General features: G+C 42.2%; 1 protein-coding gene across 1 annotated transcript in view; it reads left to right on the forward strand.

Moving 5' to 3' along the window:
• The window catches only part of ANKMY1 (ankyrin repeat and MYND domain containing 1), a 67,848-nt gene extending 65,151 nt beyond the window's left edge, over positions 1 to 2,697 (forward strand). The window contains exon 18 of the mRNA XM_040348992.1: positions 1,741 to 2,697. Within this exon, the coding sequence (XP_040204926.1) occupies positions 1,741 to 1,838 (98 nt within the window). The 3' untranslated portion in view covers positions 1,839 to 2,697. The remainder of the gene's footprint in view (positions 1 to 1,740) is intronic.
• The last annotated feature ends 10,754 nt before the right edge of the window (positions 2,698 to 13,451 follow it).

Raw genomic sequence — 13,451 nt, forward strand, 5'->3', positions numbered from 1 at the left:
GTGCTGAAACCAATGATGATGTTCCTGGTAAAATCATGTTACATTCCATATAAAAACACAGCTGTAACTCTGAATATTGGTATAAAATGCTGTTAAATACCACTAAACTCCTTAAACTAACACTTTCACGTATATTCCCTAAAATGGCAGGGCATCTTATAATGTAGTTCAGTAGCTGACATCCTGGAAATGGAGTTTGTTCCTTCCCCTGCACTATATCATGCTAATTGACAGCACAGAACTGAAAGCCTGCATAGCATCATGGGAGCTGATTTGTTTTATTGCTTCAGTAGAGAAGCAATGGTTGCCCACTGGTAAAATATAAACTTTCGCGCATGGATTTCGATTTTTAGAGGCATCCCCAGTAAGGGTTTTAAAATGGTAATGAGATGATTAGATGTCGTCATTAGGCTTCATTTCCACTGACGTTTTTACAGCCACTTTTCTGAGCGTTTTTTACAGCTTAAAAACGCCTGTCCATGTTATTCTATGGCATCATGCCCACATAGGCGTTTTTGAGCTGTAAAAAAAACGCAGGACCAGGGCGTTCTGAAGCTCCAGAGTAGAGCTGTAAAAACGCCAGACGTTAAAAAAACGCGCAAAAAAGCTCAAAAATGCTACCGCTGCGTTTTTGAGCTCCATTTTTTTTTTTACAAAATAAACATGGACAGGCGTTTTTAAGCTGTAAAAAAGGCTAACACAAGTGGCTGTAAAACGCCAGTGGAAATGAAGCCTTACAGTCACGTCACCAGCATTGTTCTTGAGGCCGGGTTCACACTATTGCGACTTGGATGATGGTTTCTCCGCATCCAATTCTGATAGCATGAGATTGTGACTGGCTCTCTATGGAGCCGGTTCACATATCCCGGAGCAGCTCTGGTTGTTTAGAGGGTGCCTAGCACAGAATACAGGAATTTGGGTTACTTTAAAGTGGTGGCTGAAACGGACCAAAAGACGCACAGGACTTCTGTGCGTCTTTTGGTCCGTTTCAGGTCCGAATTCAGCCCAAAATTTGGGCTGAAATCGTACCTGAACCGGTGAATGGAGACGCACTGGACCCCTTGCTGTGAGCTGCTCCGTGCTCTAGTGTGAACCCAGCCGTAAGCCCTGTACACACGAAAGTCTGCCGAGAAAACCGAGGGGAAAGCCGAGAACCAGGAAGGAAAACTGCCATGGAGCTTTGGCCGAGAATCCCGGCCGTGTGTATGTTTCCCATAGGTAAATGGTAGATCTGGCAAAAAAAACATGCCCGGAATCCCGACGGGAAAATAGAGAGCAGGTTCTCTATTTTCCCGCCAGGATTCCCGGCTGTTTTCCTGACAGGAAAACTGCAAAAAAAGCACACGGTTTTCCAGGCCAAAAGCTCTCCTGGCAGTTTTCCTGCCGGGAAAACCGGTCGTGTGTACGAGGCTTAAAAGTAAACCTGTCAATAAAGTAACCCAAATTCCTGTATTCTGTGCTAGGCACCCTCTAATTTCTTAACCTGATTATTGCTGCCCTGATCCCCACCGCTAGGAAATAATTACAATAGCCAGTAATGTTGGTACCATGCAGCAGCATTGGGCTTGGCAATTGACTTCATGAGGTTCTGAGCACTGCATGATGGAACAGCGGGGAGATTACTGCATGTTCGTCAATATTGAAAAAGCATTGTATGAGGATGGTGGGCCGGAGATCCGACAATATGAGCCGTATTCCTACAATAGAAAATTAACTCTTATTTCTCTTTTTCTTTTTAAGGAAAGCTCAGCAGTAAGATGACTCCAGCCAGAGGTGATTGGAGCAGTCATGGTGGGCACGGTGTAGCTGCCACCACTGAGAATTATAGCTTTAATTAACAGAAATGGTGGACAGTATTGTAACAGAATTGGTTCACTTTCTTGTATAGAGATCTCTCTTCATTAAACCCTAATACCACGTTCAATTTAAATCCACAAGAAATATTCCAGGTGTATCAAAACAAAAGTTACACTTGGTTTTCTTTAGTAGCCACATCCTAAGTAGAAAAGCCTGCCCCTGCCAACCAGTGTGATGTATTGATCCAACATGCCCCCTGCCACGTCAGAGCTAGAACCTTTGGTGATTGTAGAGCTATAGGTCAGACACAACGGGGGGCGTGTCAGACCTCTGCAGAGAGACCACTGCTTCCCCACTGAGAGAAAGAGTCCCTACTTACAGCAGACTGGCAGGTGACAGGCCTTTCTATTGTGTGACTATTTTCTAAAAATGTAAGTCTTTGCACACCTCTTGTTTTGATACACTTGCAATTTATTTAAACTGAAAGATCGAGTGGGCTTTAAATTAAACCTGCCGTGAGAGATATAGGGGCTCCCATTGTTATTTTCTGCTGAAAAACTTAGTTACCTGGTTGTTATACTGACCTCTGGCATCAATACTTTCTGAATCACTGCTCAGAATAAAGTATGCAGATTAGGATAAAAGTGATTGAATATAGAGGGTTACTATGACAGCCAGGCAAACAGAATTATTAGAAGAGGCCAACAGCGGCAGCCTGAATATTACTTTCATGTCGGGTTTTCTAATACATTTTTTTTTTTCCTAATTTTTTTATCAGTAATGTTATTCATAAAATAGCGGAGAGCCTGATCTTATTTGTGCATGTACAGTATGGGCCAGATTCTCGTAGTTTGGCGTAACTTTGTTCGGCGTAACGTAACCTATTTACGTTACGCCTCCGCAACTTAGACGGGCAAGTGCTGTATTCTCATAGCACTTGCTCCGTAAGTTGCGGCGGCGTAGCATAAATAGGACGGCGTAAGCCCGCCTAATTCAAATTTGGAATGGGGGGCGTGTTTAATCTAAATGTTCTGTGACCCGACGTGATTGACGTTTTTCACGAACTGCGCATGCGCCGTCCGTGGAAACCTCCCAGTGTGCATTGCTCCTAATACGCCGCAAGGACGTATTTGTTTTGACGTGAACATAAATTACGTCCAGCCCCATTCACGGACGAGTTACGCAAACGACGTAAAATTTTCAAATTTCGTTGCGGGAACGACGGCCATACTTAACATTGGTACGCCACACTTACTCCACCATATAGCAGGGGTAACTTTATGCCGGGAAAAGCCTAACGTAAATGGCGTAACTGTACTGCATCGGCCGGGCGTACGTTTGTGAATTCGCGTATCTCGCTGATTTACATATTTCGACGCGTAAATCAGCGTACACGCCCTTATCGACCAGCGTAAATATGCAGTTACGATCCGACGGCGTAAGAGACTTACGCCTGTCGGATCTAAGGGAAATCTATGCGTAACTGATTCTAAGAATCAGGCGCATAGATACGACCGGCCAGACTCAGAGATACGACGGCATATCTGGAGATACGCCGTCGTATCTCTTTTGAGAATCTGGCCCTATATCTGCAGGTCTGCTATGCACTAAAGCCACTATCCTGATTTATGGCTTCTCTCTATGGAAAGCTGCTCTGGTTGATTTCTCCGCTCACCTTTTCCATATATTAACCACTTAAGGACTGCCGCACGACGATATATGTTGACAGGATGGCAGGGCTGGGCACAAGGGTGTACAAGTACGTTCCCTTTAAGAAGCCCAGCCGTGGGTTCGTGAGCGCGCCGCCGGTGCCTGCGACCCGCTCCAAAAATCGCTGATCGCCGCCAATACTAGTAAAAAAAAAATATTAATAAAAATGCCATAAAACTATCCCCTATTTTGTAGACGCTATAACTTTTGCGCAAACCAATCAATAGATGCTTATTGCGTTTTTTTTTTTTTTACCAAAAATATGTAGAAGAATACGTATTGGCCTTAACTGGGGAAAAATAATGTTTTTTTATATATTTTTTGGGGAATTTTATTATAGCAAAAAGTAAAAAATATATATATATATTTTTTTAAATTGACGCTCTATTTTTGTTTATAGCGCAAAAAATAAAAACTGTAGAGGTGATCAAATACCACCAAAAGAAAGCTCTATTTGTGGTAAAAAAATGACGCCAATTTTGTTTGGGAGCCACGTCGCACGACCGCTCAATTGTCAGTTAAAGCGACGCAGTCCGAATCGCAAAAAGGGGCAAACCTGCATAATGGTCCGTTTCTTAACCGGTTAAAAATGTAAATAATTCAGTGAATTCCACCAATTTATAAATATTTTTTTTACTGTTTTTATTGTCAATGATCCTGCCAAACTGGCATAATTCTTTAAAGTGGACCTTCAGTCATTTTTTTTATCTTTCCATCTATTAAATCTTCTGAAGCCCTTGTTTTTAACTTTGGATAGTAAAACATTTTTTTTTTTCTGCCAGTAAATACCTTATACAGCCCACTTCCTGTTTCTTGTCTTGTAAAAAGCCTAGGCTTATGACATTATGCACATCCCTTTCTCTCTCTCACTCGTGAGAGTTTGCCAGAAAGGGGGACCATAAGTGGTCCAATGAGGGCTGCAGAGCTGGAGTTGTGTGTCCTGTGTAAATCCAGGAAGTGAACAGACAGCAGCTTCAGCTGCCCACAGTTAAAATGGATGCAGCCAGACTTAGCGGAGGGAGATTTCTGCAGCATATTTGGCAAGTACAGAATCGCAGTATATATAAAATAACCACTTAAGCCCCGGACCAATATGCAGCCTAAAGACCCAAGGGGTTTTTACAGTTCGGGACTGCGTCGCTTTAACAGACAATTGCGCGGTCGTGCGACGTGGCTCCCAAACAAAATTGGCGTCCTTTTTTCCCCACAAATAGAGCTTTCTTTTGGTGGTATTTGATCACATCTGCGGTTTTTAGTTTTTGCGCTATAAACAAAAATAGAGCAACAATTTTGAAAAAAAAGCAATATTTTTTACTTTTTGCTGTAATAAATATCCCCCAAAAACATATATAAAAACATTTTTTTTCCTCAGTTTAGGCCGATACGTATTCTTCTACCTATTTTTAGTAAAAAAAATCGCAATAAGCGTTTATCGATTGGTTTGCGCAAAATTTATAGTGTTTACAAAATAGGGGATAGTTTTATTGCATTTTTATTTTTTTTTATTTTTTTACTACTAATGGCGGCGATCAGCAATTTTTTTCGTGACTGCGACATTATGGCGGACACTTCGGACAATTTTGACACATTTTTGGGACCATTGTCATTTTCACAGCAAAAAATGCATTTAAATTGCATTCTTTATTGTGAAAATGACAGTTGCAGTTTGGGAGTTAACCACAGGCGGCGCTGTAGGAGTTAGGGATCACTGTGTATGTGTTTACAACTGTTTGGGGGTGTGGCTGTAGGAATGACGTCATCGATCGTGTCTTCCCTATAAAGGGAATGACGCGATCGATGCGCCGCCATAGTGAAGGACGGGGAAGCCGTGTTTACACACGGCTCTCCTCGTTCTTCAGCTCCGGGGAGCGATCGCGACGGAGCGGCTATAAACAAATAGCCGCGCCGTGGTCCCGGATCGCTCCCCGAGCGGACCCGACCTCCGCATGTAGCGGGGGGGGTCCCGATCGGACCCCCCACCCGCTAATAGGGGAGGACGTACCCATACGCCCATGTGCCTGTACGTGCCATATTGTGGACGTATATGTACATGGGCTGGTCCTTAAGTGGATAATATGCAAAGTGGTTGGAGGGAAGCTTCAGAATGGCAAAGATGTTTTTATTACAAATTATGGAAGCAGAGTGCAGTTCCTCTTTAATTCCTCCAGGCAGTAGATTTTATTTTCGAATTTTCAATTTTTTACACAAATGTGCAGAATCATTTTGACCTCATGAATATGTCAGTGTTAATAAAGAAAACCATTACAATCATGATTTGCCTGTTTTCATACATACGCTAATTGTTTCAACCTCTTTGACAAGACAAGAGCATGGCATATATGATGCAACATTTTATGTGCATTTATTACTGAAACACTCTAATGCCGCGTACACAAGGGCAACAAATGTTCCATGGGAGCTTGTTGTCGGAAATTCCGACCGTGTGTAGGCTTCATCGGACATTCGCTGTTGGAATTTCCGACAACAAAAATTTCAGAGCTGGTTCTCAAATTTTCCGACAACAAAATCCGTAAATTACGATCGCGTGTCGACAATTCCGACGCACAAAATTCCGCGCATGCTCTGAATCAAGTACGAGACAGAAACACTCGGTCTGGTAAAACTAGCGTTCGTAATGGAGATAGCACATTTGTCACAATGTAACGAACTGAAAAGCACGAGGCTGAAAAGTGCGAATCGTCTCTCACCAAACTTCTACTAACACGACTGGTATTGAACTTCTCTTTAATAGTGGCGTCGTTCGTGTTGTACGTACGTTGTTGGCGTTCGGAATTTCCGACAACATTTGTGCGACCGTGTGTATGCAAGACAAGTTTGAGCCAACATCTATTGGAAAAAAAATCCACGGTTTTGTTGTCGGAATTTCCGATCGTCTGTATACGGCATAAGCGTTCATGCAGAAACTTCCAAGCGTTCATGCACATGGGGCCTACACAGGCATTTTAGATGCCTGGCGTTATTTCCCAGCCCTGCCATACAAGTGAATGTATGAGGGTGTGCTCTTGTAAGGCTCCATTCACACTAATGCTTTTTTTGGTGCATTTTGCAGAAATGCAAGGACATTTTTTAACATGGTTTCCTATGGAACATGTTCACATCAATGCTTTTTTGTGCCTCTGCGTTTTTGGAAAGGGTCAGGGACTTTTTTTCCAGCAAAAAGCAGCGTTTTGCATGCAATAGAATTCAATGGACCTGCATGCAAAACGCATTTTGCTGCGATTTGCGTTTTTTTGTTCAACCTGTTCATAGCTAGTTGTTACAGGAAATGTAAAAAAATTAAAATTACTGGCTAAAAAAAAAACCGCAAAACGCAAATCGCGGTAAAAACGCACGTCAAACGCAGCAAGCACCGCAAAAAGCATTGCAAAAACGCTCAAAAGCAACATGCATAGGTGTGAATCGAGCCTAAACGTCAATGATTCTTTGCATCAGTGTTTACCTGCGAATGCACGTTCAACACTTTTCCTGAACATAAAGCTTTCACTTTTGGAAAAGACACCACGGTAAATGCAGATGCAAAAAAGAGCACAGCCATGTACCGCCATTCACTTGTATGACAGATTATACGCTAGACATGCGGCTCTCCAGATGCAGGAAATGATGCCATTCTTCTAAAATGCCAGTGTAAGCCCCTTGTACATGAACCCTACATGTTCCTTTACTGGTCTACAAAATGCCCTGATAATTTAAGTGTACCTGTTGACTTAACATGGTGAGGGAAGCAGTTAATGAGCAGAACCAAAAGTGTAATGCGCATACCCACACCCTACTAATACCTTTTAAGCTGCTGCAATAAACACTTTTCAGCATCACAATATTCAAAATTACATATGCAGCACTACAATGCCTTGAAAAATTATTCATGCCCCTTGGAATTTTCCACATTTTGTCATGTTGCAACCAAAAATTTGGGGGGAATTTTATGTGATAGACCAACACAAAGCGGCACATAATTGTGAAGTGGAAGGAAAATTATTTTCACATTTTTCTTTTTTACAAATGAATATGTGAAAAGTGTGGCGTGCATTTGTATTCAGCCCTCCGAGTCAATACTTTATAGAACTACCTTTCGCTGCAATTACAGCTTCAAGTCTTTTTGGGGATGTCTCTACCAGCTTTACACATCTAGAGAGTAACATTTTTGCCCATTCTTTCTTGCAAAATATCTCAAGCTCTGTCAGATTGGATGGAGAGCGTCTGCAAACAGCAATTTTCAAGTCTTGCCACAGAGTCTCAATTGGATTTAGGTCTGGATCTAACACATGAATATGCTTTGATCTAAACCATTCCATTGTAGCTCTGGCTGTATGTTTAGGGTCCTTGTCCTGCTGGAAGGTGAACCTCCATCCCAGTTTTAATTTTTTTGCAGACTCTAAAGCCTCGTACACACGACCGAGAAACTCGACGGGCGAAACTCATCGTTTTGCTCGTCGAGTTCCTTGTTAGGCTTTCGAGGATCTCGGCGAGCCAAATTTCCCCATTCCCGTAGAGGAAAAAGAAGACATGCTCTCTTTTTGGCTCGACGAGATCCTCAACAGTTTCCTTGTCGAAAAGTGTACACACGACCGGTTTCCTCGGCAAGAAAAAAAAACAGCAAGTTTCGTGTGTACGAGGCTTAACATTTTTTTTTGTAAGATTGCCCTGTATTTGTCTCCATCCATCTTCCCATCAACTCTGATCAGCTTCCCTGTCCCTGTTGAAGTAAAGCATCCCCACAACATGATGCTCCACCACCATGTGTTCAGGTTGATGTGGAGTGTTAGTTTTCCGACACACGTAGCGTTTTGCTTTTAGGCCAAACAGTTACATTTGGTCTCATCTGACCAGAGCACCTTCTTCCAAATGTTTGCTGTGTCCCCCACATGGCTTCTCACAAACTGCAAACAGGACTTCTTATGGCTTCCTTTCAACAATGACTTTCTTCTTACCACTCTTCTATAAAGGCCAGATTTGTGGAGAGTACGACTAATAGTTGTCCGGTGGACAGATTCTCCCACCTGAGATATGGATCTCTGCAGCTCCTCCAGAGTTACCATGGGCCTCTTGGCTGCTTCTCTGATTAATTTCCGGCTTGCCCGGCCTGTCAGTTTAGGTGGATGGCCATGTCTTGGTAGGTTTGCAGTTTTGTCATACTCTTTCCATTTTCAGATGATGAATTGAACAGTGCTCTGTGAGATGTTCAAAGACTGGGAAACATTTTTTATACAAAAAAGGTGTCCACTACCCCCACCTATAACTGGCTAGTTATAGGTGGGGGTAGTGGATACCTTTTTTGTATTACTGTTATATTGGTCAGGCAAAGCACTAACACCTTTGCAGCCATTGCGTGATTAGCTTGGTGTTCAGTGTGCCCCTGTACCTTTTAAGAAGGGGTGGGCTCCCTTCGGTCAACCTCTACATCAGAATGCATGTGCTTCTATTCTGGAGCCACTCATATGCTAGTGATAGGACCACAGATACCAGGGTGCCGTGGCGAGGCTCTGTGGCTTACGCATGTATTTGCAAATGTGTGGAGACTAAACTCCTGTTTTAACACATTCTGTTAGATAGGTTGATTCGGTTGTCAATGAGTAAGCTTGGATCTTTCCTTGGATTTATCCTTGTTTATATCATAATTTTTTATAACCTAACCCTGCTTTAAACTTCTCCACAATATTATCACTGACCTGTCTGGTGTGTTTCTTGGCCTTCATGATGCTGCTTGTTCACTAAGGTATTCTAACAAACCTATGAGGGCTTCAAAGTACAGCTGTATTTAAATTACATACAGGTGGACTCTATTTACTGATTGGGTGACTTCTGAAGGCAATTGGTTCAACTAGTGTTAGGGGTATCAGAGTTAAGGGGGCTGAATACAAATCCATGCCACACTTTTCAGATATTTATTGGTAAAATATTTTGGAAAGAAACCATTTATTGTTTTCATTTCACTTCACAATTATGTGCCACTTTGTGTTGATCTTTCACATAAAATACATTTATGTTTTTTGGTGTAACATGACAAAATCTGGAAAATTTCAAGGGGTATGAATACTTTTTCAAGGCACTATATATATTATAACTGAGCAGAACCAGAATGTCAAGGTTTTCAGCACTTATATTACCCGAATTCTAGCAATAAACTGCTTTTTGGTCCAAGATATAAGAACGCCTAACCATTAAGTGTGCTTCTCCTAATTACGCCATTTTGTAGAGGGACCTATGCCTTTCCCATTTTTTTTTTCTTGCGATCTACCGTCTATGCTTGAACCTTTGGGAGGTATAAAGGATAAGTTCCACTTTTTTTTTTTCTTCCAAACTCCAGCTCCCCTATTTACCAATATACCATTACTGTATCTTGGGTTGCTTTGTTGTATTTCATCACTTTCTGGTATGTAGACTTGGGACAGAGAAACCAGTAAGACAAGTTAGTTACATGTCTGTCTTCTGGTGCTGGAATTTAGTGAGCTCCTATTCCTAAATACAGGTGTACCAGAAGACAGCAGAGCCAGCCAAGTCAGAGATAACCTGTTCTACCATATACCAGTGATCAGGTGTTCTTGAATAACTATGACCTGTTCTCCTCTGTGTGAAGAGTCATGGTGCCGTGTCTTGCAGTTTGTGCACACGGTTAGGCTGTGCGCGCTCCATTGCTTCCTGGAGAGAGAGGAGCATGCACAGCAGAAATAGAGCTATTGATCCCTCTGAGACATTTGTTTGTTTCTACACTTGAAATGCTGAGTAGCAGAATTAAGCAGTAAAGCTTATTTTCCAGATCACCAGCCAGGTGTGACAAGCTCATTCGTTATAATTCACCAGTGATCTTCTTAAGAAAACATTCCGTTCAGATGGGGCTGATCATTTTTGCACCCTGAGCCTTCAGGACACCTACTAGAATACAGCGGTAAATGGAAAATACAATCACACGCCTTTGTAACCAATCGCTTTCCCATTTAATGGGTTACCTGTGGTAGCCCGTGCAATGAACAAGCACTTTACATTTTATCAACTGTTCAAATGCATGTGTTCCATAAACTTAGCGTATACATTAGCCACTTAAGGACCGCCGGACGACGATATACATCAGCAGAATGGCACGTATATATACGTCCTCCATTAAGAGCCCAGCCGCGGGTCGGTCGGGCGCGCACGCGACCCGGTCCGAAGATCCGTGACCACGCCCGCGGGACCCGATCGCCACCGGTGTCCTGCGATCGGTCACAGGAGCTGAAGAACGGGGAGAGGTGTGTGTAAACACACCTTCACCGTTCTTCAATGTGGCAATGTCAGTGATCATCTGTTCCCTGATATAGGGAGCGACGATCACTGACGTCACACATCCAGCCCCTTCCCCCTACAGTTAGTCATTTCACAGTAATCATTGCATTGTCATTGTCATTTTTACAGTTATCAGTGCATTTGATGTGGACTAATTAATTGATATCCTGACAATCTCAGGGTTACCCATTTCTGCCGGAAGACCCAAATTAATATATATATATTTAAGGTGACATGTACAATCCAGACACAATCTACATTTATAGCACTTTTTGCTGTGAAAATTACAATGGTCCCAAAAATGTGTCAAAATTGTCCGATGTGTCCGCCATAATGTGGCAGTCACGAAAGAAAACCGCTGATCGCCGCCATTAGTAGTAAAAAAAAAAAATTATTAATAAAAATGCCATAAAACGATCCCCTATTTTATAAACGCTTTGAATTTTGCGCAAACCAATCGATAAACGCTTATTGCGATTTTTTTTTTTTTACCAAAAATAGGTAAAAGAATACGTATCGGCCTAAACTGAGGAATTTTTTATTTATTTATTTATTTCTTTTTTGTGGATATTTATTATAGCAAAAAGTAAAAAAATATTGTTTTTTTTTTCAAAATTGTCACTCTATTTTTGTTTATAGCACAAAAAATTAAAACCGCAGAGGTGATCAAATACCACCAAAAGAAAGCTCTATTTGTGGGGAAAAAAAGGACGCCAATTTTGTTTGGGAGCCACGTCACACGACCGCGCAATTGTCAGTTAAAGCGACGCAGTGCCGAATCGCAAAAAGGGGCAAGGTCCTTAACCTGCATAATAGTCCGGGTCTTAAGTGGTTAGGGAACACTGCGTTCTTAAAGCAATAGCTATTTATAGGCCATCATTTCCATCACAAATCCTAAAAGGATTATGTCTTTATTAACGTGTCATTAAACCCATATCATCAAATACTGTTGATATGTACTATATTACATTGGGCGATATTGCCTAAACCTGGTGCAGCTGTGCATGGTAGCCAATCAGCTTCTAACTTCAGCTTGTTCAGTTAAGCTTTGACAATACTACTATGGAAGCCAATTGGTTTCTATGTAGAGTTGCACCAGATTTCGTACCCACCAATTTTAGTAAATAAGCCCCTTTAAGGTTCATTTACTAAAATTGGGGAGTGCAAAATCTGGTGCAGCTCTGCACAAAAACCAATCGGCTTCCATTTTTTTTTGTCAAAGCTTAATTGAACAAGCTGAAGTTAGATGCAGATTGGCTTCCATGCAGAGCTGCACCAGATTTTGCACTCTCCAGTTTTAGTAAATCAACCCCCTTGTGTCCATACTCATTCACCAGAGCATTTGTTTTCTGTAGACTGCAAAAATCCTGCTGTTCACTGCCCTTCCCTCCATGTCTGTGTCCCCGCTGATGGGATGATGGCAAATAAACAATGTGGGGTTGATTTACTAAAGTGCAGCTCTGCATATAACCGAATTGGCTTTCAGTTTCTTAGAAGCTGATTGGCTGCCACACACAGCTGCACCAGAATTTGCACTCTCCAGTTCTAGTAAATCATCCCCTGTATGTTAAGTATCACTTTAAGGCAGGGATCCTCAAACTACGGCCCTCCAGCTGTTGCCGAACTACACATCCCATGAGGCATTGTAAATCTCTGACATTCACAGACATGACTAGGCATGATGGGAATTGTAGTTCCTGAACAACTGGAGGGCCGTAGTTTGAAGATCCCTGCTTTAAGGAGTAGTGGTCCAAGGTACAATTAGAAATGCTGCTTTAGCACTGACACAGACTAACATCATGCAGACATTTATTTCAGCTGACAAGAGGCCGTTTCAGGCTTGCTATCTCTGATTAGTGAAAAAAAAAAGGAAACCGTGGCTTTTTAGATCAAGGCTTGGGAACCAGTAAGCATGGCAAGGGGACCAAAGGGAAACTGTTATACTAAAATAATATAACGTATAGCAAATGTCAATCAGGTAGAGGGGGAATGGCCAGACCAACAAAAGATCCCCAATCCTTTACAAACGCACCAATTTACACCAATACTGTACAAGGATCTAACTGGATGCAAGCCTCCATGAGATTTTCTCAACACTGTTTAAAGGGGTAATCCATCATATAGAAATCACCAGTAAACTTGCATAAGGCCAAGATATACACAATTATTACTTCTTCTTTTCTTGTGAGCGGCTACAGTTCACACCGTACCCGCATGCGGCTCACAGCAGGGGTCCAGTGCGTGCTGGTTTCAATGGTTCAGGTCCGATTTCAGCCCTGAAATCGAACCTGAAACGCACCAAAAAAGGCACGCGTTTTTCCAGCACACCGCACCGGACCGCCTGTGGAGATATGTGAACCGACTCCATAGAGAGCCAGTCACATTCTCCTGCTAAGCGAATTGAATGTGGGGAAACACGCATTCAATTTGGATAGGTGTGAACCCGGCCTGAGTGTTGCACATCCCTCCTGTACAAAGGAGAACACACTTCTCCAATCATAGGAAAAGCATAGGTAACGGGCTCACTTCACTGTGTGTAATAGATACTATGTTGTTTGGAATCCAGATAAGCAGGACATGATCAGATACATTTCTAGCAACAAGCCCAACGTTTTGTAGAACATAATTTATTTTATCCAGCAAAAAGGAGACTATTTAACCTCTTG

This window comes from Rana temporaria, chromosome 4 (assembly GCF_905171775.1).
Source record: "Rana temporaria chromosome 4, aRanTem1.1, whole genome shotgun sequence".
Classification (NCBI taxonomy): Eukaryota; Metazoa; Chordata; class Amphibia; order Anura; family Ranidae; genus Rana; species Rana temporaria.